The sequence below is a fragment of the Nelumbo nucifera genome, chromosome 4 (genome assembly GCF_055504915.1).
Source record: "Nelumbo nucifera cultivar China Antique chromosome 4, China Antique-T2T, whole genome shotgun sequence".
NCBI lineage: Eukaryota > Viridiplantae > Streptophyta > Magnoliopsida > Proteales > Nelumbonaceae > Nelumbo > Nelumbo nucifera.
Genome location: NC_142652.1, coordinates 29374159 through 29401811, shown reverse-complemented (window position 1 = coordinate 29401811; position 27653 = coordinate 29374159). Strand labels below are relative to the sequence as shown.

Genomic DNA, 27653 nt, shown 5'->3' with positions numbered 1-27653 from the left:
AATTAGAGAAGCGGACAGGTGTAAATCACTTTAGCCAAATATCTTCTTCTTGACCCAATACATCGCTATTCGCTACAGTGATCGCTCGCAAGGAGTCCCGATAATCTTTTTCCGATGTGAAAGCCGACCAAATGAAAGAAAAAACGACCAAAATATTAATTTGGACGTCTGGTTTGTGATAAAAAACAAACAAATTTTGTATGTGTTTGGTTTCTTTTATGTTTATATAATAATTGTGTGTCATTAAACTCTACATCAGCATAACAGTGAAAAAACTGTTTATGAAAACTTTAAAAATTAATTTTTACAAATAGTTGATATACACAAAAACCAAAATTCACTTTTATTATTTTTTATATATACAAAAAAAAAGAGAGAAAATCTACTAAAGTGCACTACACAATATCTCGTGGTTCACTACACAAAAACCGAAAAAACGGGCAAACAAATAAAGAAAAACAAAAAAAGAGAAAAATAATTAAATATGTAAATTGCATAGCATGCGGAAGAACTTGCATTTAGGTCATGTTTATTTTTCGCCATAGATATCAGATCAAAATCCCTGATTTAGGTGGTATTCGGTATATATCGTGCTTATCTACGATATATTGCGTTTGAAAACAAACTACAGCTCATTTGCATCGTTCGGTTCATTATGGTGTGGAACGAATCACAATATCTCGTGAAACAATTCACACTATATCACAAAATCTCGACAATGGTTAAAAATCGTGGATTGCTCCATGCAACGGTGAAAAACTCTAAGAGCCATTGATTCCGTGCTTCGCATTATTATTCCATCTTAAGAAAAATTATTGTTGTAGCTCTTTTTTTGAGGAAACCATTGTATGCTCTCCCATCTGTCTGTCTTGTCGCTAGAAGAAGGTGGCCAACACCGGTCAAAGGTTACCCCAATTCATTGAATATCTATTCATCAACTATTTGAATAGATGTTCATTTGGATTTTTTTTATCACAAACGTTTATTTGGGATTGAACCACTGCTATCTTGTGTCAATACATTGAACGGTCGGCCCGTTCTGATAAAAAAAATAAAAAAATAAAAAGCGGTTAAAACCATTAAATGGTACAAATGGTTCAATCGCCTGGGTCAGCAGTTTGCTGACCAAATCAACATTTTTTTGCCAAAATTCGATTTTGGCAAAAAACAAATGATCGATTCTTAGTTTTTTCGATCCAACCGTTTGAACCGAACAGTCGACCCATTCTGACAGAAAAAATAAAAACGGTCAAAACCGTTGAACGGTTCGAGCAAGGTTCAAGGTGTCGACACGTATCGATTGATACGTATTGTTCCGAGACCTCTCCGATACGCCCCAACAATGGGTGTATTGGGGGTCTGACCGGTTCGGGGGGTGGTGGAGCCCTAAATTAGCCCCCCCTGAACTGGTTTTGAAAAAAAAAGGTAAAAAAAGGTATCGATTCGCTCGATACGCCCCTACCGGCATATCAAGCGAATTGATATTTTGAACCTTGATGGTTCAACTACTCGAGTCAGCGGTTTGCTGACCAAATCAACGTTTTTTTGGCAAAAAACGGAATCAGTCACCTGACTAATTCTTGGTTTTTCTAATATGACCGTTTGAACCAAACGGTCGACCCGTTCTGATAGAAAATATAAAAAAAAAATTAGAAAATGATCAAAACCATTGAATGGTTCGAACGGTTCAATTGCTCGAGTCAGCGGTTTGCTGACTAAATCAACATTTTTTGGCCAAAATCCGATTTTGGCGAAAAATGAAACCGGTCACCTGACTAGTTCCCGATTTTTTCGATCCAACCATCTGGTTTGTTCCGGGTTTGAAAACCATAGAAAAAGTAATAACATTTAATTGGATAAATGTATATTTTATTATTTATTATTTTACATAAATAAATAATAGTGATGTCAAATTGTCAATAACTTCATAAAACAATATTAGTAATATTATTAATAATATTTTTATTAATTAATAAGTTTTGAATATTATTTTTCATTAATATTATTAATCATTGTTAATTATTAGTAATTAGTAACAATATTATTAATTATTATCAAATTTTATAAATATTATTATTAATATTGTTAATTATTGTTAACATTATGTTATTAATCATGAATTTTTAATATTATTTTTATTAATATTAATAATTATTTTTAATTATTATTACTAATTTTAGTTAATATTAATAGAATTATTTGTTATTAAATATTATTAACATTATTGGTAGTATTATTAATTGTTAATTTTTTTTAATTTATTAATTTTTTTTCTATTATATATTTTACTAAAAAATAAAATATTATATTTTAATGATTAATGACATAAATAATCTCACATGTTGTATTTGAGATGCATGGAATCAAACACAAGATGTGGACAAAAATGTGCCACACCTTGCAGAACACTCATTAAGATGTGGTATGGGTGCAGAACAACTATCCTATTGGGGTGTAAAGTGTTACACTGCACCTGTGGTGTTGATGAAAACACATCTCCCAATTTCTCATCTAAGTTACGGAACACTCTGTTAGCTTTTATATGTTTTGGTGATTTTATGAGGCGTGCTATCCCCATCTTATGTAGCACCTTTCTATTTATATAAAAAAAAAAAAAAAAAAACAACAAAAAGATATCAGACCAAAACCGAACCTTGTGATGCAAATAACCTAAAAAGCAAATGATAATAGAATGATACATAGGAACTGTTTAAACCTTAAATGTAGTATGCATGGGCCTTTCGATCCCTTTATTTTAAGGTCATATTGTGGCTTTATGGGAGAGAGATTTCAAAGATAAACACCATACAGCAAAATCACCTGTAATTATCACTTTTAGTGGAATATATGAATAGGGGGAGAGAATAGATATATATTGGAGAGAGAGATTTTAGAAATTGATTGGGAAATTGGATAATATGATAATTTCTAATGGCTTATAGGAGAGAGATTTGAAGAATATTTTAACTCCAGATCTCCTGTCCATGATAACCCTGCCCAAGTTCATTGGGAGGGTGAAAGGGGAGAGAGAGAATTAAGAAGAGAGCAAGGGGCTTGGAGCAAGAAAAGGTATGGTGACGTGGACAACTGTCACGATCCCGGTTAAGGGCGTAACGTGAGTCCCTCTACTTCGAGGGAGAGGAGAGACCTCCGATAAAAAACCCAATGGTTCTTGGTAAAATTCTTTAATTAATATCCTCATACCATACTTACAAGAATATATATAAATTCCAATTAACATGACTAACTAACTAACCCCCCTACAAATAAGGCATTAAACATTAAACTCAGCTGTTTCACATATAATTACAGAAAATACTAACACCCTACAAATAAGGCATTAACCCCTATACGTTACTAATAACGTGTCCCCTTAATTTATCCCACTTCTACTCACCCGATTTTACTTACCCACTAATCACCTTCAAATCTTATCCTAATTCTCAGGTAGATAGGCCCACTAATAGATATATTTAATATTTTTTAATTATTCATAAATTGACCAAATTTCTATGTCAATCCAACATCTGCTGAACAGATCTGGTTCTGGTATTAGCTAGTCGCCCCACCATGAGAGAAGTAGCATGTTGAGAAGCTGAAACACATTAACTTCATTGCAAAGTTGAGTTCGCAGCTTCTATAATTTTATTTTTAACTTCTAAGATAATGCCAAATACGGTTTCACGGCACTTTGAGCTCCTCAACTCATTTTAAGCCAGAAACCAATAGGTGAAGAAAGAGCTCCCAAACGGGCACTAAGTGCCATTACAAGAGGGCTTTCATGCACCGGCCTCATCTTGTGGGGTTTTGTTGAAGAACCAAGTGTTGAGGTTATCTTAACTCCCTAGCATCATCCCTCTTGGTAATGGCATGAAATGTGACAAGTGTAAAGAAGACCCTTGTGAGAGTGGTATCATTCTAGCCTTTTCATTTCATCACTGAGAAAATAAGGGATATTATAAGAGCTTAGAATTAGAATTGAGGAAATTCAGTCTGGTACTATGACTGACTGATGCAACAATCGCTGAGGAAGAAAAGAGGAAATAGCGCTCCAAATGTGATTGGCTTGGCTGAATCACGACGATAAAAATACTCGCTTCTTTCACATTTCAGCTACCATCATATCCCAATACTAACTGAAACATTCTGATGGTAACTGGTCTATTCTTCTACTCCATTACTTCAAACAACTTTTATCTACTTCTCATCCCACTTTCATCAACTTACACTTACATGAGCACCTTTTATCGGTTCACACAGTAGAACTTTCACATCTTCAAGGGGTCTAAGACTGTACTGTTTTCCTTTAATTATCCCCTTATATTTGGAAATCCTCTCTAGAATGCTAAAAGGAGGCAATTTCTCCAGGTGAACTAAAAGGGTTCAAAATTGATAGAGCCAACCTAAGAGGAGAAGTTGAAAGCTCTATTAAATCAATTTTGTACTTGGTCGGGGCAGTGTGTGAACTTTGACAAATCATCAATTTAATTATTTTAGCAGAAATACACCCCCTATGTTAACAGCAGAAATTTAATCTGCATATCTACCTTAGGAGTGGCTGGAATGCAATTGAATAACAATGTACCTTGGGAACCCTCTGCTTTGGCGTCTCAAAGAAAAGAAAAAAACAGGAAAACTCTTGGAACTTCATCATTGATCGAGCCAAACCCAAATTGAAAGGCTAGAAATCGGGTGTTCTTTCTCATGATGAAAAAACTATTCTCATTAAGGCTACTCTTGCTTCACTCCCTCTTTATCACAAGTTTAAATCAGCCCCTCACAAGATAGTTTCCCACAACGTCCCACAACACATTCCTGCCTTGTATTGGAAATATCTCCCGATGATGCCTCATCATTTCCAATACTATCATTAGGAGATGTTCCCAAAACACGACAGGGATGTGTTGTGGGGCATTGTGGGAAACTATCTTGTGGGGGCTGATTTCAACTCCTTTATCACATGGCGACAGAGATTTTTGGTGGGGTAAGAAGGTAGGTACAAAATCCATTTATTTAAAATCATGGAATTCTTTCATGAAGCCTCTGGATAAAGGTGATTGATGAGAGGTAAATTGACCCGACCTAGCAACCGAGGTACACGTGGACGCAATCGGTCACTAGGATGACAACTCAGCAAGGGAGCCTCGCCAATAGCTCGGGAGCTCGAGAGCTTGAGCATCTCGGCATAAAATCATCTCGGCATAAAAGCACCTCGGCACTCAATTTAGTTCGGGGCCAAAAAACCAAAGCGCCACATAATCGACTCCAGAAGCTTCTCCAACGGACTCCAAATTCCCTGGGATCACGACATTTATTAACAAGGCTTATCCTCACTCTGCCCGAATCGGAGGGAATTGATAAACCTTATCAACTGACGCATTGCTCTCATTCGGAAACGGAACGGATCTTAACTATGCAGCCCAGAGATCTCGGAACCTTTTCGTAAGATTCACGACTACTCAACTATATAAGGGCATCGATCCTCAAAGTGAAGGTAAGTGCGATTATTTGCACACTAGCACTCTAGCACTCTAGCACTCAAGTATTGAGCTTGCATCCACAATACAATACTGATTTAAGCATCAGAGTGGCCTTGTCGAGTTAACCACCCCAGGTTCTCTGATCCTTTATCTTGCAGCTTGGTCCAGCTCGCCATGCGACTAGGGTCCAAGTCATCTTCTAGCTAGGAATATCCAAATCGCGCACTATCAGTGATGTTGGACTCAAAAAGCCCCATATATGAATAAAGCGTTGATAATGAAGATGACTAGCTTGGCGCTTTTAAAGGAAAAAGATGCTATTTGGGTTCAAATTTTACAACACAAATTTTTCCCTGATTCTTCCTTTTGGAGACAAAAGGTCAAGTCATCAGACTCACCGCTGTGGGCTAGTATGCTCAAGTGAACTAATTAGTGAATGGCAGGTAATTATCTTTGATGATCCTTGGATGAATATAGGTAGGGGTATCAACTGGACCAGATTTGGTCCAATCTGATCCAGTCTAATGTGATTCCGTTACAAATGGATCATATCCATCTAATCCAATGAATATTTTGAATCATTTTGGATCGGTCCAATTCAATGTCTGGATCGTCTAATTTGTTCAAATTTATTTTAATTTAGTTTGGTTTCAACCTAAACCTGGTTCATTCACACCTATATTCTTATCTTATATCAATAGATCAGATATTGGTTTAATCGAACCCAATCCAATATAAATTTATTATGGATGGACCAGGTCCAATCCAATCTAATAAATATTTTAGACTGGATTGGTCCAATCCAATATATCTTGTTGGTTCATCCAATCCGTCCAAATTTATTTTAGATTGGATGGGGTCAATCCAAAACCGGTCCATTGACACTCTTAAATATAGGCCTATTAGATAAATCCGATAACTAGAACCTCATGTGTGAGAAAGTAGCCATGCTTATTCATCATAACTCACACGCATGGAAGACAACTCCTGATGAAGGATTACTTTGATGATGAAACCAGAAATAACATTATCCACATTCACAACCCTAACACTAATAGGCTGGAAGAGGATCGTTTGATCTGGACCTTTACCCCTCATGGAAATTATTCATGCAACTCTTATAAATTACTTTGCTGCAACACACCGGAAAACTCTTGAGCCTTGTGGTTATGTCCTAGCCTTACTTCGAAAGCTTTTTGGTGGTGGCGGACATGGTGGGCATGGTGGTGGTGGTCAAGGTTCAAAGTATCAGAAATACAAGGTGTATTAGAAAGACAATTTTAAGAGACGTATTAAGATATGCTTTGGATACATATGGATATGGATGAAAAATTAAGATACGCATAAATATGGTAGAAAATTCAAATAAATCCTAAAAATTATATTTACAAATTTTATATAATTGTAAACAAGTCATTTAAATGTAAAAAAACATAATTTAATGCTATATATGAAGTGTGACATATCAGGACACAATTAGTAACCGTTGAAAAATGATAGAATAACTAAAATGTAAAAACCAATATAATTAGTCTTAATATTTATTAGTATATAAATTTTAAAAATTAATTCTATTATTTATTAATAAATACTTGTCACTCATTAAGAAAAGTGAAAATTTACTTGAGGTTAAAAATACATATAATCATAGCAAACAAATATGTGTGGCCCATCAGTAAACTTGTGTTTGCTAAAACAAAGTGATCAAGATTCAAATTTTTTTATACCAAAAATTTGAAGTTTTTATACTAACAAAATGAAATTAATGAGAGGGAATCGTTAATTAAAGGAATTAATGTGAGAATTTAAATTAGGCGCTAAAATTCAAATTTAAATTTAAATTTGCCTTAGAATAATTGACTAATTAGTGAAAGAGAAATTAGACTTAAATAAATGACATTAATGAAAGATTCGATATTAAATATGGATTAACAAAATTAATGATGAACCGAATCAAATGTATCAAATTCTATTTTCGATATGGGTCTGATACGTACAAAAAAGAAATGAAACAAATGAATTATATACATTACGATATTTTGAACCTTGGAGGTGGTGGTGGTGGCGGTGGCGGTGACAGTGATGGTACCGGTGGTGGCTGTAGCAATGATAATGGGCACCAATTTCCTATAAGGTAACCAAACAACATTGAAACGACGGAAGAACAATTCTCCAGCATCTTTTAAAATTACACTTGCATGTAGGGTTGGAAAATTTGACCCCAACCCACTTAACCCACCCAATTCAACAGTGGGTCAAGATGGGTTGAATGAATCATAAGGGTTAGGGTCAATTGGGTCAAGGACTCAAGGGTGACCCTTGACCCTCTCTTTAGGGAAATTAGGTTATTCTCCCAAAATTCTCTCTCTCTCTCTCTCATTTCTCCGATCAACCATCTCTGTCTCTCACTCAAATCTTCCGACTGTCGTAGTGTCTCTTCTTTTAGAAGCCTCACATATACAGAAGTAAACGCCACCTCCTATACTTAAAATGGTTCCTACCACTTTTGCCAATTCATCTCTTCTTAAGATATTAACTTGCTCAAGCCTGAGAGAGAGATGTCATAGAAGACTTTCATAAACAACCATAAAACATTTATTTATTTTGGAATTAAAAAAATCCTCTAATTACCCAAAAGCCGAAGCCATGACAAAAGTAATTGCTGGAATTGAGTTTTGTATTGCTGATACAAAGGTTGGAGACGCATAGTATAGATCAATGAGATAAAGCCCTTGAGTACCAGCGACCCTGGACACAAGACAAATCAATAAGAATAAAACTATACAGACAAAAGGAATTGAACAACTAATACTGAAAGTCTCAGCAAATTTCCACCTACCCTAATAATGCAAGGAAGAACTTAACCAACAAAGAAGAAGAAAGAGGTGGTCTTGCTTCCCTGAGTATTAAAACCAGTCATGTTTCGTTATAAATACAATAAAGAAGAAGAAGAAGACATGTGTACTACTTTAGAAACATGATCAGATCGAGATAAATTATTGACTCACTTCTCTAAGAAATAAGCAAAGGGTCCCAACAAAAACACTGCAATGATGTTTCTATACACTGTGAAAACAACTTTGCTGAAGCCCATGTCGAGTGCAACTCTCCCGATAATGGGAAATACAGCACTTAACAGCTGAAGAGTAAGCAGCCCCAATAGAAGCTTCAACATTTCACTGAATACTTGCTTTTCCCCAAAATTCCTCTCTCTTCTTCTTCTCGACTTAATTAACTGAACAAAATATATGAATACAAGATTCCAGCTAGGTTGGTGAGCACCAGTAACTTTGTCAACAACAAAAGATAACCCTTTGAGCTATAATATATGGGCTGCAACAGTCACAGATCTAGATCTACGGACAAAAGTAACTGAAGAGAAATTGTGCAACAGGTACAAAACATGGTTTTTAAAACCGACCCGGTGACCGAATCGGTCAGGGGTCCGGTTAGCAGGTCGAACGGTCTGACCATTTGAATCAAATGCTCAGCCCGTTCTAACAAAAAAATTAAAAAATTAAAAACGGTCAAAACTGTTTGAACGGTTAACCACCCGGTTTGATGGTTTATTGATCAAAATCAACAGTTTTAGAGGAAAATCCGGTTTTTGAGAAAAACAAAACCAGTCACCTAACTAATTCCCGATTTTTCGGTCCAACCGTCCAGTCCAGTCCGATTTTGAAAACCATGGTACAAAATATGGTCCAGCTTATCCCAACATACCGACGTAGCAACTGGCCACCACTCAGTTCGTGTAAGAAGAGACTCACTTTATTATTAGATTTTGCTCGGAAAATCACTAAGAGGTGAAAGCAAGTTGCTCTAATTTCTTTCTTTTGTCTTGTAGGCAAGAAGATCTTGGGTCAAACCACTAAGAATTAGTTGAGATTCTCTACTAGATCATGATAAAAAAATTAAAAAGAAAAAATTATTCAGGATGAAATGTGACTTCTTAAAACTTCATTGTCATATTTAAAATAATGGATAGTACCAATCATATACAGGCCGCTATACATCAATACACAATGTTTCTCTATAAAAAAATGTTGATATACCGATTTGAATTTGGATCACCAGAGCAAGCCTAAAGCCTTGCACCTTAAGTGCAATTAATATTACTAAAAAAACTCTAACTAAAATTTCAAAATGAATACAAAAAAACTAAAATTTCAAAAGAATAATATTTAAAAATAGTATTTTATAAACTAATACAATAAATAATCTATCAAATCCATGTTTATATAAAAATATGATTTTTAATATCAAGAAAATTATACAAATAAAATATTAAGAATAGAATAATTATTTTAATACTTAAAATTTATAAATTTGTAAATAATGTGCATATTAAAATTATTATTTAATATTTTAATTTATATTAATAAGTAATAATTGCATATTTATTATTTATAAAAAAGAAAAATATTTAAGAATATAACATTCAATTAAATTGATCAAATCCATTAATCTATATTTATTTCAAAAATTATTTTTCATATTAGAAAAATTATATAAATAAAATATTAACAAAGGAGATTAATTAAAAAATAGTTTGGAATTCTCCAAGTTCTTAACCAATGTTTCTAAACTTTTTGAAAACGCAATGTTTCAAATTCTAAGCTCCACTGGACTATAACTAGAAAAGTTAGAAATTACCATATTGGATTATACAAAGAATTTATATCTATATGTTAAAGTCAAAAGGTCTACACCAGAGGCCCTCTCCTTTCTTCCTTGCTATTTATGTTTTCTCTATTTTTTAACTTTTTTTCTTTTTTTAAATGTAAAATCACTATCTCTTCTATGCTGCCCAAACAAATATGCAATATTATTCATCACATGTCAATAATATATGCATGGGACCCATAACCACTCAATCTCTCATTTCACGGTTGGTATGGGGTGTTTATCACTCAATCTCTCATTTCACGGAAATATCCCTATTATCTAAGACTAGTATATATATATATATATATATAATATAAATTTTAAAAATTTTTAGTTGATCTTAGGGATGCAAACATATGGATCATATTTGAATTATAGGGTATATCCAAATCCAATCCAATAGCTCATATCCGGGATCCTATTCAATCAGGTCTCATAAATGGTGATTCAAACTCAAATCCATTCAGGAAGTCGGATATCCGAATCTAATCTGATCTGATTCAAATTCTAAAAATTTTAAACCATATCTAATCTGAATCTAATATTTTTAAAATTGATGTATAAAGAAAACCATATCTAGGTGGCAGTAAGAAGTTAAACCATTTTGTGTTAAATGGGCCAATCCATGATGTCATAATTAAACAATAAACATTCAAAATTAGATAAAATACAAAATCTAAAATCAATTAAGAGATGAAATGATATCATAGTCAAATAATCAAATTTTAAAAATAGAAACTACAAATAATTACAAAAATATAGAAAAAAAAACATAGAAACTTTTGGACTCATATTTGATGTTATATATTTATAGAAAATAAAAAATTTGATACTACCTCTAATATTATATATTCATTATATTATATTCAGAAACTTAATATTACCTCTTGATTGACATTGACATTATCGGTATGAGCCACCCAAAACCAAACAAAAGTCACAACTGGGAGAGAAGCATATAGACTCAAGAAACCTTAAAACATAATTAAAAAAAAAAAAAAGAAAACTTAAAAGACAGTTTTACAAACTAATTGACCATTAGGAAGAAGAAGAAGAAGAAACGAAATAGAAGAGGAGAATAAGATGATAATTTTCGAATCAAAAAAAAAAGGCTAGTATATAAGATAACGGAAATATCCCTATTATCTAAGACTAGTATATATATATAATATAAATTTTAAAAATTTTTAGTTGATCTTAGGGATGCAAACATATGGATCATATTTGAATTAGGGTATATCCAAATCCAATCCAATAGCTCATATCCGGGATCCTATTCAATCAGGTCTCATAAATGGTGATTCAAACTCAAATCCATTCAGGAAGTCGGATATCCGAATCTAATCTGATCTGATTCAAATTCTAAAAATTTTAAACCATATCTAATCTGAATCTAATATTTTTAAAATTGATGTATAAAGAAACCATATCTAGGTGGCAGTAAGAAGTTAAACCATTTTGTGTTAAATGGGCCAATCCATGATGTCATAATTAAACAATAAACATTCAAAATTAGATAAAATACAAAATCTAAAATCAATTAAGAGATGAAATAATATCATAGTCAAATAATCAAATTTTAAAAATAGAAACTACAAATAATTACAAAAATATAGAAAAAAAAAACATAGAAACTTTTGGACTCATATTTGATGTTATATATTTATAGAAAATAAAAAATTCGATACTACCTCTAATATTATATATTCATTATATTATATTCAGAAACTTAATATTACCTCTTGATTGACATTGACATTATCGGTATGAGCCACCCAAAACCAAACAAAAGTCACAACTGGGAGAGAACAATAAGCATATAGACTCAAGAAACCTTAAAACATAATTAAAAGAAAAAAAGAAAACTTAAAAGACAATTTTACAAACTAATTGACCATTAGGAAGAAGAAGAAGAAGAAGAAGAAGAAGAAGATGATGATGAAGAAGAAGAAGAAGAAACGAAATGGAAGAGGAGAATAAGATGATAATTTTTGAATCAAAAATAAAAAAAAGGCTAGTATATAAGATAACGGAAATATCCCTATTATCTAAGACTAGTATATATATATATATATAATATAAATTTTAAAAATTTTTAGTTGATCTTAGGGATGCAAACATATTGAATCATATTTGAATTAGGGTATATCCAAATCCAATCCAATAGCTAATATCCGGGATCCTATTCAATCAGGTCTCATAAATGGTGATTCAAACTCAAATCCATTCAAGATGTCGGATATCTGAATCTAATATGATCTTATTCAAATTCTAAAAATTTTAATAAATTATTAAATAAAAAACATAACAATTTATATAAAAATAAATAAAAATATAAGTATTTTTCAACTATTTTCATCATATATATTAATATATACATATCTTTTTATAGAAAATTTACAAAAAATGCAACTAAACATATTTATAAATAAATATGCTAATAAATATATTAATATATACATATATTTTTATAAATAAATATATACATATATAGGTCGAATCGGATAGGGGTGTTCCAAATTCGAATCGATTTCAATCACATCCTATTATCTGATCCGATCAGATCTGAAATCCAATAAAAGGTCAAACTATAGTAACAATGGGATAAGAATAAGCATTGGAATGATTTGGAATAAAAAAGGTTGAGTTAATTATATAAATTGTAGATTCCCCTGCATCAATAAAATATGAGGAGGGCCCATGGCTTCTCCGTCGCTGAATTCTCAAGACCATGAACATCCATCGAGCATCAACCACACCCCCTTGCTTGTAATTCTAACCTGTATTCTTCCACTCAAACAAAATAGTAATTTAGTAGGGGATCAATTTATTATATTTTTTAGGGTAAATTATAAAGACCTCCTGTACTATGGAGTCTGTGATAAAGACTCCCTGTACTTTTTTTTGCGACAGAGGCCCCCTCTGTACTATAACCATGAAACAAACACCCCCTTGCGTTAACCTTCCGTCAAAATCTGCCGTTACAATATTTTTTAATCACCATACTACCCTTGAAAGAAAAACACTATTCATCTTTCCCGATCTCGCAATCGCAGCAGACTTCCAAAGTCCTCTCTCTCCTGATTTCTCTCTTCCCCTTCCAAAGAGAGAAGGGCGTCCTTCATCGACCTCGCAGGTGATTCGGAGTTCCAAATGATGTCGACAAGAGCGAAGATGATATCTCGCTTGGCTCCAATAATGAGTTGATACTCATCAACGACGAGAAGGCTGTAAAGGGTCGTGGCGGCAGTTTGAACAGTTGTAGGGGTCAAAGTGGAGAGGCGGAGAACGTGGGAAAGCACATCAAGAAGGCCGCGAGTAGACATGAGCACATCGCGGTTGGAGATGGAGATGTTAAGAAGAGTAGCCACCACGTTTTCCTAGGCGACGGTGGAGCCAGCTTCTATGGTTGTGGTTGTGCTTCTGAGCCTCCCTAGCTCTCCTGGGTTGATTGATGCGAGGCCGATATAACCAGAGTTTGTTCATATAAATATGCATGCGCCTATAACTAGACACTCTTGAAGCTGAACATGACAAACTGTGAATGCAATTAGACCAGTAGGGCTGCTGAATGAACAATTTTGTAGAACCAAGAATGACACCAGAAAATCTCGCAATACTCCTAAAAGGATACAGAAAGCAATAAATCCAAAATACGAAAAAAAATGAAAAGCTGCAAATCAAAGAAAATCAAACCCCAAATAATAAATTAAAAGAAAAAGAAACAAAAACTCCAAGGGTTGTTGTGGAGAAAACGATCAAAACCTGTCGGGATTCATGATTAACATCACACTAATAATTTCAGTGGATTGACAGACCATGAATTTCATCGTCACCTCGTCTTCCCCCAACATCTGGTATGAAGGAACGGCTATCCGGGTCGTGCTTGGAGATGAAACAAAGCTCACAGATCACCTCGATTTGTTCTGAAACAGAACTTGGCCTCTGAACCAGAGAAAAATGGGAAGGGGAAGAAGAGAGATCGGGGGAGAGGGAGGGAGGACTTTGAAAGTCTGCCCGCTACTATTCATGATCGGGAGGTCAGGGAAGATGAACAGTGTTTTTCTTTCAAGGGTAGTATGGGGATTAAAAAATATTGCAACAAAAGAAGTCTTTGTCTCACGGTCATAGTACAAGAAGGTCTTTATCGCAAAACAAAGTAAAGGAGGGTATTTGTCACAGACCCCATAGTACAGGGGGTCTTTGTAATTTGCCCTATTTTTTAGTAATGAATAAGAGGCAGATAATGACACCCATGTCTCAAGACCCATTTAAAATCTAAAACTAAAACAATAAGTGAAGTGACTCTTATATCCTTATAATTTTCCAAAATGACAACGGACAAGGGACCATCAAACTACCTCTCCTTGCAAGTTTAGGGTCAGAGTGATTTGGGTTCTTGGAGCAGGTTTCTGGACCAGGGAGGAAGAAATTGAGGAGACAAATTAGATAGAATCCTTCCCTTATATCTCTATTCACTCAATATTCACCCATACATTTTTTCTTATTTTACATCCAAATTATTTTTTAAATTTTGCCAATTTTGTTCTTTTGTGTTAAGTTCTCTTTGAGTGCTCTCATTTTATCTCCTCTAAATTCTATTCATCAGCTTTCATATTCACTCTGACATTCATGGAATCACAGGGATAAACTTGATAGTTTACAACATGCTCCTCTTGCCTAATGATCTGATCTAATCAATTCCAACTAAATTTATCAGTAAAGCGAGCTATATAGATTGGCTCGTGTGAGATAATCATGAGCTTTATTTTCAAAGTTGTGACTTAAGTTAAAATTACGACTCAATCTCAAAGTCCTGCTCGTTTAGCTACAGAATATTGAGATGATGAAACTGGGTGAGGACTTAGACTCCCGACAAGCATCGGCCCATTTATGCGGATCATATATATTTCCCGTACCTGATCCCGATTTTGAAATAAAATATCCTGTTTTTGAATTTTTTTATTTAATAACATTTTTTTAATATAAATTTACTTAAATAAAGAATTTTTTTAAATATAAATACTATTTTAAATATATTTTGATATATAAAATATAAATATAGAATATCATATATGGAATAATATATATTTAATATGAACAATATTATTATCATTGCCTTATTGGGATTGGGCCGGGCCAGGGATTCCATTCCCTCCCCAGTTGGGATCTCTATTAATCCCCATCCCCATCTCTGCCCGCAAAAGCAATCCCAATCCGAAGTTAGTAATTGTCAGTTGCAACGCTTCGAATCCTAACTTCTCTCTGCTTAGCAGCAATTTAACTTGAGGGGTAACATTCATTTGAGACAAGAATACATGATCTGTTTTGGATGGACAGTTTCAGACTTCCATATGACAGTCTTTCAGGGAAAACATATGCTTTGACACTTATAAACTTAAGATATCTACCTTCTAGTTTGATGAAAATTAAACTAAAGTTGGGACATGCATAATAAAGGGACTCGTATTAGTTGGAGAAAGTATGATCTTAAGGCCTCGTATGCTTTTCAGTAAGTTATTTATCCTGGTAAACGCATTTATTCAGGTAAATTTTTTAAGTTCATTTGTGATCTATTCATGTTCTTTTATTTTCTGGGTAAATAAGATAATGGCTATTTTAAACATAAAAATCCATTATTAAAAGGGTATTTTTGCCCTATTCAAGTGTTAGTAACATCTCTTGGCAGGTGAGAAAGATATTTTTCCAACTATGAGATGGGTATACCCAGGGCCCCACATAAATTTAAGAAAAGAACATGTGTTTCTTGGTCAATGGGAACCAAGTAAAATAGCATGAAATACAGGTAAAATAGTACATAAATTCATATATATGCCTTCCAATAATATATGGGTCGGGAAGTGTTGGATTTAGCCTAATACCATACCCTATTTGTATCTGAATGGGCTGTGAAATCCCATAACCCATTCCAGCCCAAAATCCTTTTCTTCAAGGGAAAAACCCTCTCCTTGGATCAGATAGGGGTGGGTACCCACCAGTTATGATAGAAATTGTCATCCTAAGGCTGAATTTGGAAGGAGTGCAAATGCAAATATGTAGAGTGTAAAACCTTATATTTTGTATTATTTTGTATGTATTTACGCTGTACGCATTTGCATTTGTAAATACAAATCATGATTAACATGTTTCTCCTGGGTCAAGTCACACTCCGTCTGTATAGAAATTGAATGTTGCTACTTGATAGGAAGCTCATGTGCCCGGGTTAGGTTCAGTGAATGCTTTTAAGTGACAGAGATTAGAAGATTGAAGATACAGAGCTCAAAGCAGGCATATGCCAACAATCTATGTGGCATAGATTGCACCATCAAAACCTAAGGTCCTAATTCAACCACATATGTGCTAGCTCCAAATGATTGTACAATGATCAAGTTACTAAAGCTCAATAGAAAATTCATTCTAGAAAAGCATGGAATGATTAGTTGGAAATGAAGATGACTGAAGAAGTGAAGAAGAGCCCCCCCCACCAACACACACACAGTTAATCTCCTCTCTCTGATCTGATATATTGACACATTGTCGATGCACAACCTGTCAAACTCCATACCTTCAGCAAAATTCTAGGAACGAAGTCCAGACATTAGACGGTATTTTAAATTTTTTCAGACAATCAATTGTCTCAGATCCTTATTAATCCCAAAAATCTGAACCGCCTTGATCTCTTAAAAAAATGAGTTTTCATGGAATGTCTGATACAACTGCACTTTCTTGGCATACAGTATTTTTCTCACAAAGGAGATGCCTTGTCAAAGCCTCTTCCTTCCTTTCTCGGAATTTCCTTTCTTCATTTCTCCCCCAAAGAACTGAGTAAAGACCAATGATGATGAGTATTACCCCAATAATCCTGCAAGGCAAGAAAGCAAAATATCAAATTAGAATTATAATGGAGTAAGCATTCATCCTTCTAAGCTCCAGAAAGCTTTACAAAATTGCTATAATTTTCTTGTCCTTTCTCACACACCCTCCTGTGTATAACTGATCGCTAAGTATGAGACAAGCTAGGACTGCGACTATAACTGTCGACACTGGCTGGAAGACAGCAACAAAAACAGGTCTTCCCTTGTCTATACACCACATTTGAAGAGCATACACAATTCCAGTTGCCACTACTCCCTAAATTCAAAGGAAAAAATTCATATCAGATTAGTAATAAAATTCATATGTTATGTGGAAACTAGTAATTAAAGAAATGGGTCATAGGTTTTGAAGTCAGTACAGCATAGAGAATGATTAAAAGCTCCTGTACTGAGTGGATTTTCCAGTGCTCGCTGTCTGTTTCTGCAAAATTTGCTATTACCAAGAATTGTAGTAGTCCGAAGAGGCATGTAAAGGTAGTAATAGAGAGTTTAGCTGGGTATTTTCTTACGACTGAAGCCTGCAAAAAAAAATCAAGTTAATTTGTATATCAGGAAAGAAAGAAATATAATCATTAGAAGTGAATGAAGATTGGAGAAGGAATAAAAAAATGAAAAAAGTTAAAGAATGCCTTCAAAAAAAGGAATAGGAACTCAGGGAAATTAAGATACTAATCTCTAAAGTAATTAGATTCTATAGAAGGAAAATGGTATGTATCAACGTATGTATGTATACTGCAGATATCATCACGAAGATTAAAATACTTGTTGTGGTCATGATCACTAATGGCTGACCTGAAGTAAGATCCAAGCAGACCATGACAAGCAATGCCCAATTAGGTAAAGACAACCTAACGTCCAGTTTTTGACTTCTGTGATATGGAGAAAGATGCTGCGTACTACTGTATTTCCCGGTGGGAGATCGTTGAGATGAAAAAGAGGAGGGCCTTTGTAGAGAGTGATAATGGTGGCACCTCCTACACATAAAATGGTTCCCACCACTTTTGCTAACCCGTCTCTCCTTAAGAAATTAACCGGCTCAAGCCTGAGAGAGAGAGAAAGAGAGAGATGACAAGCAGATCCTATCTTCGTAATAACTTGTGATGAGTTTCTGATAAGAACCTCCAAGTACCTCAGCGCTGAAGCCAGTGCAAAAGTAATTGCTGGAACTGAGTTTTGCATTGCTGATGTAAATGTTGGAGATGCGTAGTACAAACCAAGGAGGTAAAACCCTTGATTAGCTGTGACCCTGAAAAGAAAAGACGAGCAATTAAGGAGCAAATTAATTGCGTACTCTATCTCTCTCCCATCCCCACATTATAAAAGATGATCATAAACTCCCCAAATCTAGCTACTTGACTCTTACCCAAATAATGCAAGAGGGAAGAATTGAAGCAGCAAAGAGAAAGTAAGAGGTGGTCTTTCTTCCCTGATTATCAAAGCCAATATAATCTTGTTTGCTCAAGCAATAAGAATAAAGAAACAGAAACATAGCCCATCACCCTAATATGAAAAAACAAAAAACCATAAACTAACTCACTTCTCTAAGAAATAAGCAAAAGGACCCAACAGAATCACTGCAATGACGTTTCTATATACTGTGTAAACAATTTTGCTGACCCCCATGTCAAGTGCAAGTCTAGAGACAATATGAAGTCCCGCAATACATAACTGAAGAGTAAGTAATCCTAGTAGGAGCTTCATAATTCTCAGACTGAACGCTTTCTCCACCCAATTCTTTTGCTCTTGATCCCTTCAACTTCGAATGACAACAATATTCAAAAGGGAAGATATTTATATCGATGAGAGAACCAAATTATGGAGCGTGTATGATTGATGCCTAGAGTGCATGAACCCGAGAATTATATATATAAATATTGTTGTATGTAGTATATTATTGACATGGAACTTCTTTAATTAATGATTTCATTTTTGTCTTTGTTTCTTTCCTTATTCCAATTAGCTTGCTGACATGACAATTGGATGGACATTTGGCACGTTGGCCAGGTCATTCCAGCCCCACATCATGTATTTAAAAGTATGTAATGTTTTTAGGCATCAAGGAGAACAGTCAACCCCAGATCAACTCCGCCAGCAGCTAGCATGCATCCGCCCACAGGTTGCTTAAGGTGGTGGCTCAGCCAGCAGCGTCGCTCATTGGGTAGTGAACTAGTGATAGCCATTGCCCAGAGCAAGATATGCAATTTTAACTTATTCTCCATCACCCATTAATTAATTAGTTCCTTTTATATATATAACCCTTTGTCTAAATCTTGTCAAACCATGGGCATTGCTAATAAGGTATATTAGTGTCATCTGGTACTAATATGGTATAATTAATTCTTTAAGAACTTTATTAATTCAAAGAAGTCGGCATCATGCATGTCTTGAATGGGTAACTTGACAATGGCGGATATATCGGTAGGCTGCATCATTTTTGAATGGTCAGAAAGCTTCGGCACCACCAGCCAGAAAAGGTACTATTCGTTTGATGGCATGGCTAGACACTCTCTAATCAAGCTGGATATTTCTCAGATAGCCTAGCTATATACTTCTATAAATTGAAAGATATATAGTATCACATCACAGCTGCAGGTTTTTAGTTGATTTAATTTGTTAGAAGACGAATCAGATATAACTGCAAGGAATTAAATGGAGGTAGCAGAAGTAATAGGGGAATTAGGAGAATGGTTATTCTTCATTTTTCTCAAGTTAGCTGGGAGGATTAAACCAAGTCAAATTAAGAACATTTCAGCAACCCGCTCGCAAGTCACAACCATTGAAATAATCCCATAATGCAGACTTAATAGTCCGAAAAGGCAACTTGAACTGTGTGATTTGGAATGTAGAAGGAAGATTCATCACTTCTCTCATAAGTGTCCAAGGAAGGAGATCGATCGAGTCTGCTGGTAGGTTGTTTGTCCAAACTTATATGGTGCAAACGACAGGCATGAGAGGATGATGTGGGCCATTAACTTCAGAGATTCTGCTAAAAGGATCCGAGGCTTCTCATGCATGTATAAATCCAAGTTCAGAAATTTACTTATTTTTTACTGCGAAGTGTCACAAAATGCCGCCATTAATGTTAGTTCAATGCTATGAACGTTTGTATCAAAGCTGCCGTCTCGATCTTTGTTTTATTTTCTTTGGAATATATTTCCCGTAAGGCTATGTTTGATTTAAAGGAAAAAGGTAAGGAAAGGCAAGGAACCTATACAAGATTTTTAAAGGTTTTCTTACCTTTTCTTTCCTTTCCCTACTTTTTCTTTCAAACCAAACACAGCTTAAAGGTGAAACAGCGGTCTGAACCCTAAGACTAAAATCCTCTTGGATTGGCCAATTCTTACCTCGCTGTACGTATCATCTCCATGCCCAGTTAATTTGTTGGACTCTTCTTCCTAATGACATTACTTATTGAAATTTCAATTTTTTTTTTTTGTTAAATAATACGTTAGCTTACAGTTTATACTGTATAGCTGCATTTGGCTACGTGTAAAAACGAAGCAAAAAGAATGATTTCCAGAGAAATACTGCACAATGGTGTTTGGTTAAGGTAGAATGGCCATCGACATGATCATGTGTGTAGTTATTGATGGGCTACAATCATAAGTTTTCATAAGTCATTTTCCAAAGGGTTAGTGCTTTCGTTCAAATCTCGCTATATCCATACATTGAAAAGTTATTTTAGGGAAAATTTCTTATCAGTATCCTGAACTTTAGGGGTTGTCTCAAGTCAGTTTCTAACTTTCAGAATGTATCTGATGATGCGCGATTTGGTTCGTCCTACCTGCCGGTTACCTTGCTTCTGACGATATTGGAGGTGCCTGAAACAAGGAAGAAAATGGAGATTTCCGAGGAGGAACTCGGTTGGGACACACCGAAGCTCAAGTTAGTGTTTTTCAGAAGGAAAGGGAAATGAGGAATTCTAAGACCAGAAAACGCAAGAATCACATACCCTCTTCTTTGTGAGATGGGGGCCCTTTATAATCAGCCTGTACACTCACTTCCACGCCTTTGCCAGTTCGGGCATCATTACCTCTACCAGATCGAGTCATTTCCTCTGCCAATTCGGGTGTCATCTCTTCTGCCAATTGTCAACTCGGGTGTCATAGCCTCCAATACCAGTTGTCAGTTCGGGTGTCATAACCTCCACTGCTAGTTGCCAGGGCTGCCTCTGTCCGTCACGGTGGCAAGTGGCCGTTGGATGGCGGCTGTCATGTGTCAGTCCCCTAATCAGTCAGGTGCACCGTCTCCGTGTACGGTCTCCTGGGCGTCAAGTACGGTTGTTCAGCCAGGCGGCTTGGAGCCGAAGTGGTGTGCGAGGCGAAGTCTTGAGTTCGGACAAAAGTATGGCATGAATTGCCCCTGGGTGGGCAGTTTGGGTCTTTTGCCTTTTGTGCTCCTTGCAAGGCTCAGGACCTCGAAGGGAGAGCTCGGGTTCCTCCTTGGGGAGCTCGGGACTCTTTACCTTGGAGCTCGGGTCGTAGGTTCCTCGAGGGAGCTCGGCTCTTTAGTTCGGAGCTCGGGTCGTAGGTTCCTCGAGGGAGCTCGACACTTTTGTGCTCCCTGCTGCCGTGCCGAGCTGGCGCTTCTGCCAAGTCACTCTCGGTTGCTTCCACGTGTCGCGTGGCCAAGGGGTCGGGTCAAATCTTCCTCCATCAATTGCCCCCCACTCCCTATGGTCGGGGTCTTGGCCCGGCGTGGGGAGTCCACGAAATGACAAGTGGATTTGCCTCGGGACACTTTGGCCTTGATCAAGAACTTTTCTGGTCCGGTCTGCTTATGTTCTCGGCTCAACCGGGGTTGGCTTGGCTCGACCAGGGGTTAATCTCGGGCTGCGTGTGGCTCACCCGCACAAACGATTTTCAAATTCTCAAACGTGCGCGCCGAACAATTTCAAACTTTCGAACGCGCGCGCCAAACAATTTCAAACTTTCGAACGCGCACGCCAAACAATTTCAAACTTTCGAACGCGCGCACCAAACAATTTCAAATTTTCGAACGTACAGGCAAAAGTGTCATTTCTTTGGGGAGTGCGCAAGTACAGTGGCTTTAAATAGTGGGGGGACCCCCAGTCGCTTTCCTCTGTTATCCTTCACCGTTTGTTCCTTGAGCTCGCGTCACTCGTTCGCTGTTCGGTAGCTTTTTCTGGTGAGTCCTCAGCCCTCTTAGTTTCAATGTCTAGCTCGGGTAGTTTAGGTAGTCTCCTGGGGGGGGTCTGATGCTGGTTCTATGAACTGAGTTGCTACCCCCGACAATCTTAGTGAGTCCAAGGCGGGGCCCGAGATAGAGCTCGAGGAAGAGCTCGAGTTCGAGCCCGTAGGCCGAGTCACCTCGGGTAGCTTGGCATCCACCTCCCGCCGAGGTCGGGTGCCAGACAAATTCGGACCCTCTACTATGACGTCCGAAAGTCTTTGGTCCCTTATCGTCCAGTACAACCTGTCCGGGGAGTATACTTACTTTTTACCCTTAGGCGACTTTCCATGGGAGCACGGTCTGGATGAGATCGTGATATTTCTGGAGCAGCTTGTTGCTAGGCTGCACCTTCCCTTCCATCCCCTAATCGTCGAGGTTATGAACCACTTCGGCGTCACTATAGGTCAGCTTCACCCAAACTCTATCTGCAACCTTGTCGGGACCATCTCCCTTTGCTGTAAGCACTGCCTTCCCTTGGATTTGGAGATTTTTTCCGCTATTCTCATGCTTAAGAAACAAGCGGGTCCCCTACCCGGGCGTAGGAGGGCGTACTACTTGTCACCTCACCCGAGCTTCAAGCTATTACATGATCTCCCAAACAAGGTCTCGACGTAGAAGCGGGACTACTTCGTGGTTCAAAGTGCTACGGGGTGGCCGTTTCCCACTGAGTGGAGTTTGGCCGCTCCTGACCCCGGTGTTGTTTTAGATGAAGATACAGTGAAGGGCCTCCGGGACTGGGCCCGTCTTGGGCTAAAATGCGAAGCCTATCTGACGGAGGAAAAACTCATTCAAGCCGGTCTGAGTTCGGGTAGGTTTCTTGCTCAGATAAAGGTACTTTTGTTTCTGTTTTTATTCCCGTTTTCTGACGCCGAGCTTCTTTTTGCAGGTGTTATGGAGGCAGACAAGACTCAAGGTGCGAACTTGTTTGTTGGCATGAAGCGGAAGAAGCGAGCTGCTAAGCGAGTTCGCACCGATCCTTCCCGGGTGGCAGAGCCCGAGGTACCGAGGACGGAGCCTCCTGGGGAGCCCGAGGTGCCCCCTTCAGTTCAGGAGGCGACAGGGGCTCCCTATGTTGACTCTGCCTATACCTGGGCCGCGCCTTCGGGCTCAGGGAGCTGCGGTGGGATTGGGAGCGTGCTGACGCCAAGCTACGCTCTCCAAAAAAGCAAGGCCGCCACTTTTTCTGAGGAGGTTGCGCAATGGGCCAATCTCCCTACCAATCACATAGGTGCTCGAGCTGCAACTCACGCCATGGTGGTAAGTCGGAGTGGTTTTTTTTTTGCCGAGCTGATTTGTCCTCGCTCTGGTAGGTGAACTCCTCTATCCACGCCTTGGCGCTCGAGGCGGAGAGATGTTTGAGACGGGCAGAAGCTGTCGAGGCGGCTTCTCCTGCTGCGCGGGCTGAGCTATCGAGGTCTCAGAGTGACAAAGAGGCCTTAGGAATGGTGGTGAGACATATGGGCGACCTGAAGTTGGACCTGGAGCACCAGGTCGAGTACCTTCAGGGAGACATTAGGGAGAAGATGCAGATCTTTTCTCAGGCCATTGAGGAGGCGAAGAAGAAAGCCGTTGAGGATTATGTCACCTCGCCACACTTTGACGACATGATGGTGGGCTCGTACAGATGGGGTTTCAAGTTGAGCCGATGGATGATAAGGAACACGTACCCCGACCTTGATATCAGCGCCATAACCACCTCGTGCATCATTGAGGAGATGGTTGCCACAGCTGATGACAATGCGGATTCCGAAGACGAAGCGGGTCCTTCGGGTGTTGTCGAAGTCCCTTTTGATGGCGAGGAAGATTGACCTCTGGGCTTGTGAGCTCGTTTGTGTTTTTTGTTTGTTTTTTGCTTTTTCTTTTCTAAACACCGTAAAGCAAACATTTAGCAATGAAGTATTTTTTTTGTTCAAATGGGTTGTGCAAATATTCTCCATTTGCCGAAGTGGCTATACCCGAGCTGCTAGACTTGTGCCCCGAGGTGAGTTAACATAGTAAGGCTATGTGCCCGATCTGTTCTCCGCCTCGGGATCCATACTTGTGCAGATTGCTTTCGTCGATGGGGTGTCGAGGTCATCTTTAGCTCGGTATTCTGCCCCTTTTGGTGCTGAGGTCCTTGTTAGCTCGGTATTCTGGGCCTTAGGGTGTCGAGGTTTTCGCTAGCTCGGTAGTGGCTCATGGCCTGCTTAGTTTGATAACTTATAAGTAAAACCGTCTTAAGTTGACGATGTTTCATGCCCGGGGTATCTGCTTACCTTCCAGGGTCTCGAGCTCGTACGCTCCCCCGAGTACTCTCTTCACTCGGTAGGGTCCTTCTCAGTTCGACCCGAGTTTGCCAACGCTGGGCTCAGGTACCATGATTTTGCGGAGGACCAGGTCGTCGACACGAAACTCTCGTTTCTTAACTCTAGCGTTGTAGTACTGAGCTACCCTTTGCTGGTATGCTGCGGTTCTGATATATGCGAGGTCCCTCGCCTCGTCAAGTAGGTCGAGGTTGGTATGTAGCTCATCGTTATTAGTATTGTCGTTGTATGCTTCCAAACGAAGTGAGGGGATCTCGATTTCGATTGGGATGACTGCCTCCGTGTCGTAGGTGAGGTTGAAGGGAGTTTCTCCGGTGGCGGTCTTCTCTGTAGTTTGGTAGGCCCATAGGACACTGGGTAGCTCGTCCGCCCATAGTCTTTTAGCTCGGTCTAGCCTGGCTTTTAGTCCGCAGAGGATAGCTCTGTTCGTGACTTCTGCATGACCGTTTGCTTGTGGGTACGCAACCGACGTGAAATTTTTCCAGATCCCCATGCCTTGGCACCACTCTTGGAATTTGATGTCTTCGGACTGCTTATTGTTGTCGGAGATCAGCACCCGAGGTAGCCCGAAGCGGCACACTATGTTCTTCTAGAAGAAGTTCTGGACATTTCGAGCTGTGATGGTTACAAGAGTTTCAACTTCAACCCACTTGCTGAAGTAGTCTACTGCCACTACTAGGAACTTCCTCCCTCCTATTGCTGGCGGGAATGGCCCGAGTAGGTCGATACCCCATTGCGCGAAGGGCCATGGGCTGGTGAGGTACTTGAGGTCGGTGACGGGCTGATGGTGAATATTGGCGTGCTTTTGGCACTTCTCGCATTTCCTGATTAGCCTGACGGCGTCTGCTTTCATTGTTAGTACCCCTGTCGTAGTGCCTTCTAAGCGACGGCTCTGCCCCCTAAGTGTCTGCCACATAGGCCTTCGTGAATGTCGCGGAGTACGAGCTCGGCTTCGGGAGGTCGCAAGCAGCATAGGTAAGGGAGCGTGTAGGATCTTCGGTACAGCCATCCGTCTATCATGACGTACTTGGCTGCCTGACGCTCTACCCTCCTGGCGGCATTGCATTCTTCAGGGAGAGTTCCATGTAGCAGGAAGCTCGCGAGTGGATCAATCCAGCTCGGTTTTGCTTGGGCGACAGGAGCGACCTCCTCTGCTCCCCGGAGAATGCTGGGCCGAGGTAACTCCTCTATGTACACAGTTCTCATGGTGTTGTCACTGGTGCTGGCTAGCCGGGACAGGGCGTCGGCCTCAGTGTTCTCTGACCTCGGGATTTGCTTGATGAAGTGTGACCGGAAGCTAAGCAGTGCCTCTCTTACCTTTGCTAGGTAGGCGATCATAGCTGGCTCCCGGGCTTCGTATTCCCTTGTAACTTGGTTGACCACGAGTTGGGAATCGCTACAGATAACTATGTGTTTTGCCTTTACTTCTTGCGTCAGGGCTAGTCCGGCTATCAACGCCTCGTATTCTGTCTCATTGTTGGATGCCGCAAACTCAAACGTAGTGCGTACTCCAATTTCGTGCCACTCGGACCGTGGAGAACTACATTGGCTCCGCTGCCTTGCTGGTTTGAGGAGCCATTTACGTGAAGGATCCAAGGCTCTTCATCCCAGTTCGCGCTTGGCCTAACCAGGAGAGATACCGAACTGAATGCGACCTCACGGGGCTTGGACTCAGCCGGCCTGGGAGCACCGAGCTCACCCGAACTGGGAGCCCTGTGCTCAACCGGGCCAAGGTCCTCTGAGCTTTGATGGTTGCCTTCCCCATGACCGCCGCTTTGATGGTTGCCACAGCGGCGGAGGCGGTGGGAGCGTGGTCTTCGGCTTTGTAGAAGAAATGCCTGGCGATGTTGGTGCCTGGCCCTACCACCAACTTCTCCCAAGCCTCCTCCGCTTCCTTATTGTGCTTCAAGAACACTTCAGTGACGTCAAGGCAATGCATTTTCCCTCATAGTAGCTCCTTCAACCGATAAATTTTCTTCAACTAGCAACGGGCTAACGTGCAAATGTTCACCTTGATCTCCTCGATGAATATCGCCAGGGTTTCTTCGTCTGCCGATGCTGCAGCTTCTGCTCAGAGGAACCTGTCCATCTCCGGCACCCGATGGCCCGCCTGATTCCCCGAGAATAGTCGGCTTCCGGTTCAAAGAACCTCCGCACCTCGTCCACCAACCTGGCCTCAACCATGCGGTCGACTCGCTTGGACAAAGACGAGTGGAGCACAGGCAAGCACACGTCCACCCAGAGGAAGCAGCAGTGCTACCTCGACCGGAACTCAAGATTGTCCATTGATGCGATTGCAAGCTCCCATTATATTCTTGGATGGAGCTTCAACAAAAGCGGCTAAACGCAAGAACTGGGTTTGATACACCGCTCCCCGCCACTCGTGGTGCTCTATTTCTTGGCCAACTGGCAAGGACTGCAATCTCTCGGTTGCAATGGACTTTTACTTCAATGATTTACCAAACAAGAAGAGTGTTAAATGGGACAAACATGCGGTTCCCATTTTACACTCTCATGAACCCATCGATGTAATAATCCTCGGTGTAAATCTAAATTTACACCGCGAACAAACGTAGCCTAAAGTTTCTCTATGGGTGTTTAACTCCTTTTGATGCTTCGCTAGCAGCTACCAAATTGGCAAACTCCTCATTCACATCATCTGTGCCACAAATGAGGCGGAGTTTCATTTTGGCCTCCTCTAGCTTATTCCTATCGATGAGTTGGAAACCGATATTCAGTAAACCGCAATACTTATAAGGAGCCATCTCATATAGATAAAGCAAAGGTTCACCTCGAGCTTTTCAGGTTAGACCATGGTTCAGGGGTAGATACAGGCGGATACGCCCCTATCGTCGTATCGATTGTATTGATATTTTGAAGCGACATAGACTGCAACAAGTAACCAAACCAAACAATTTAATTAATTTATGAATCCAAACCAACGGTTTCAAACATGCTATCAAAAAGAAAACTTAAAGATGGGTTGAATTAATGGAGGAAAAATAAAATCAGATTATAAAAGGAGAGGATTGTTGTTGAATAGAGGAGTTAACCTGATTTACCAAACCCACACCAATACCAAGCAAAAGACAACTGATGATAATTAAGCAAGGCAACATTTTTGAGGTGCTGCG

General features: G+C 38.8%; 2 protein-coding genes, 1 non-coding gene and 1 pseudogene across 6 annotated transcripts; all 4 read right to left on the bottom strand.

The window, feature by feature from the left end:
• Positions 1–7476: 7476 nt before the first annotated feature.
• Positions 7477–8821, bottom strand: LOC104613357 (WAT1-related protein At3g18200-like). Its single transcript, XM_010281134.2, has 4 exons — positions 8489–8821; positions 8320–8379; positions 8112–8228; positions 7477–8027 (listed from the first exon to the last, which is right to left on the bottom strand). The coding sequence occupies exons 1-4, from the start codon at positions 8653–8655 to the stop codon at positions 7886–7888; spliced, it is 486 nt and encodes a 161-aa protein (XP_010279436.1). The 5' UTR covers positions 8656–8821; the 3' UTR covers positions 7477–7885.
• A 5081-nt stretch (positions 8822–13902) lies between these two features.
• Positions 13903–13989, bottom strand: LOC148792113 (small nucleolar RNA snoR14). The gene has a single exon (XR_016071139.1). It is a non-coding gene; the product is annotated as a small nucleolar RNA snoR14 (small nucleolar RNA).
• A 2387-nt stretch (positions 13990–16376) lies between these two features.
• On the bottom strand, positions 16377–18843 carry LOC104613326 (WAT1-related protein At3g18200-like). Of its 4 annotated transcripts, XM_010281100.3 has the most exons (7): positions 18561–18839; positions 18387–18449; positions 18153–18269; positions 17816–18065; positions 17383–17541; positions 17128–17279; positions 16377–17010 (listed from the first exon to the last, which is right to left on the bottom strand). In XM_010281100.3, the coding sequence occupies exons 1-7, from the start codon at positions 18722–18724 to the stop codon at positions 16845–16847; spliced, it is 1071 nt and encodes a 356-aa protein (XP_010279402.1). In that variant the 5' UTR covers positions 18725–18839; the 3' UTR covers positions 16377–16844. The 4 variants fall into 4 exon arrangements, with proteins under 4 accessions (XP_010279402.1, XP_019056012.1, XP_088758521.1 ...); XM_019200467.2 differs by having other exon boundaries at positions 17816–18269; positions 18561–18843; XM_088902395.1 differs by lacking the exon at positions 18387–18449 and having other exon boundaries at positions 18561–18837.
• A 1633-nt stretch (positions 18844–20476) lies between these two features.
• Positions 20477–27284, bottom strand: LOC104613355 (adenylate isopentenyltransferase 5, chloroplastic-like; annotated as a pseudogene).
• Between the last annotated feature and the right edge of the window lie 369 nt (positions 27285–27653).